At 56.3% G+C, this 1,391-nt stretch overlaps 1 protein-coding gene across 1 annotated transcript; it reads left to right on the forward strand.

Moving 5' to 3' along the window:
• Positions 1-505: 505 nt before the first annotated feature.
• EAH_00065000 (hypothetical protein) lies at positions 506-1,027 on the forward strand (the record flags this gene model as incomplete). The annotated part of the gene is made up of 1 exon (XM_013392907.1): positions 506-1,027. One exon carries the CDS (start codon positions 506-508, stop codon positions 1,025-1,027), a length of 522 nt encoding a protein of 173 aa, XP_013248361.1.
• Positions 1,028-1,391: the final 364 nt, after the last annotated feature.

A 1,391-nucleotide genomic window follows, 5' to 3' on the forward strand; every position in this document is an offset into this window, starting at 1 on the left:
ACTGCAGCACCAACCGCCGCAGCCTCCGCTCAAAGGAGACAGCAGCAACACCGGGGCAGCAGCAAAGAGCAGCACAGCGGCAGTATTCAAGTTCCATAAACCTGAAGCAAACAGCAACAGCAGCAGCAGCAGCAGCAGCAGCAAATAAACAATACGCGTCTGATGCTGCTAACTATCATAAATCATTCAGCAAGCCGAATATCAGACAGCAGCAGCAGCTGCTACAGCTGCTCTTGCTGCTCCTGCTGCTAAGAATGTTGCTGCTGCTACTGCTGATGCTTGTGCTGGTGCTGCTGAAACAGCACCCATCAGAAGCAGCAGCAGCAGCAAACCCGCAGCAGCAGCATCAACGGCAAATCCGCAGCAGCAGCTGCTACGTCGCTCGCAGCAGTGCATCCGCAGCAGTATCAATAGCATCCGTAGCAGCAGCAACAGCAACAGCAGCAGCAACAGCAGCAGCAACAGCAGCAAGAGACAAACCAAGGAGTAATAAGCCTCTCTGTAAATGTCTCCAGCTGCTGCCGAGCCCCAGCGTCCGTACACCGCGCCCATATGCGCCTCACACACTCTGCAGCAAACGAGGCAGCAGCAGCAGCAGCAGCAGCAGCAGCAACTTGAGCAGCAGCAGTACCTTCAGCAGCTGCAGCAACCTCAGCAGCAGCAGCAACTTCGGAAGCAGCAACAGCAACACACTCGAACAGCAGCAGCAGCAGCAACAATACCAGAAGCAACAGCAGCAGCAGCATCAAGAATAGCAGCAGCATCACCAGCAGCAGCAGCAGCACCATCAGCATCAGCAGCAGCAGCAGCACCATCAGCATCAGCAGCACCATCAGCATCAGCAGTACCATCAGCAGCAGCATCAGCAGCAGCAGCATCAGCATCACCAGCAGCAGCACCACCACCATCAGCATCAGCAGTACCATCAGCAGCAGCATCAGCAGCAGCAGCATCAGCATCACCAGCAGCAGCAGCAGCAGCAGCAGCAGGATACTCACGAGGTGCAGCTAAGAGTAGCAGAGAATAAACGCGCGCAGCCAACAGCCACAAAAATAAATCACCGAGCTCTGCCCACTGCTCTTCTAATACAGGAAACTGCTGCAGCAGTTTGCTGCTGCACTCTGCTGCTGCTGCTGCTGCTTCTGCTGCTCCTACGCCCCTCTCCCCCTTTGCCTCTGCACCTGCTGCTCCAACTCTTGCTGCTCCTGGTGTTGCTGCTGCTGCTGCTGCTGCTGCTGCATGCGCTGAAGAAGGAGACGAGACCCCAGAGCTGCAGCTTCCTTCTCCTTCGCACTCCCGCTGCTCCCAGGGGCTGCTGTAGAAAACTTTGCTGCTGCTGCTGCTGCTGCTGCAGCAGCAGGGGGCTCATACCTTGTCAGCACATGAAACAG

Source organism: Eimeria acervulina, genomic scaffold (assembly GCF_000499425.1).
Source record: "Eimeria acervulina Houghton genomic scaffold, Eah_scaff2087, whole genome shotgun sequence".
NCBI lineage: Eukaryota > Apicomplexa > Conoidasida > Eucoccidiorida > Eimeriidae > Eimeria > Eimeria acervulina.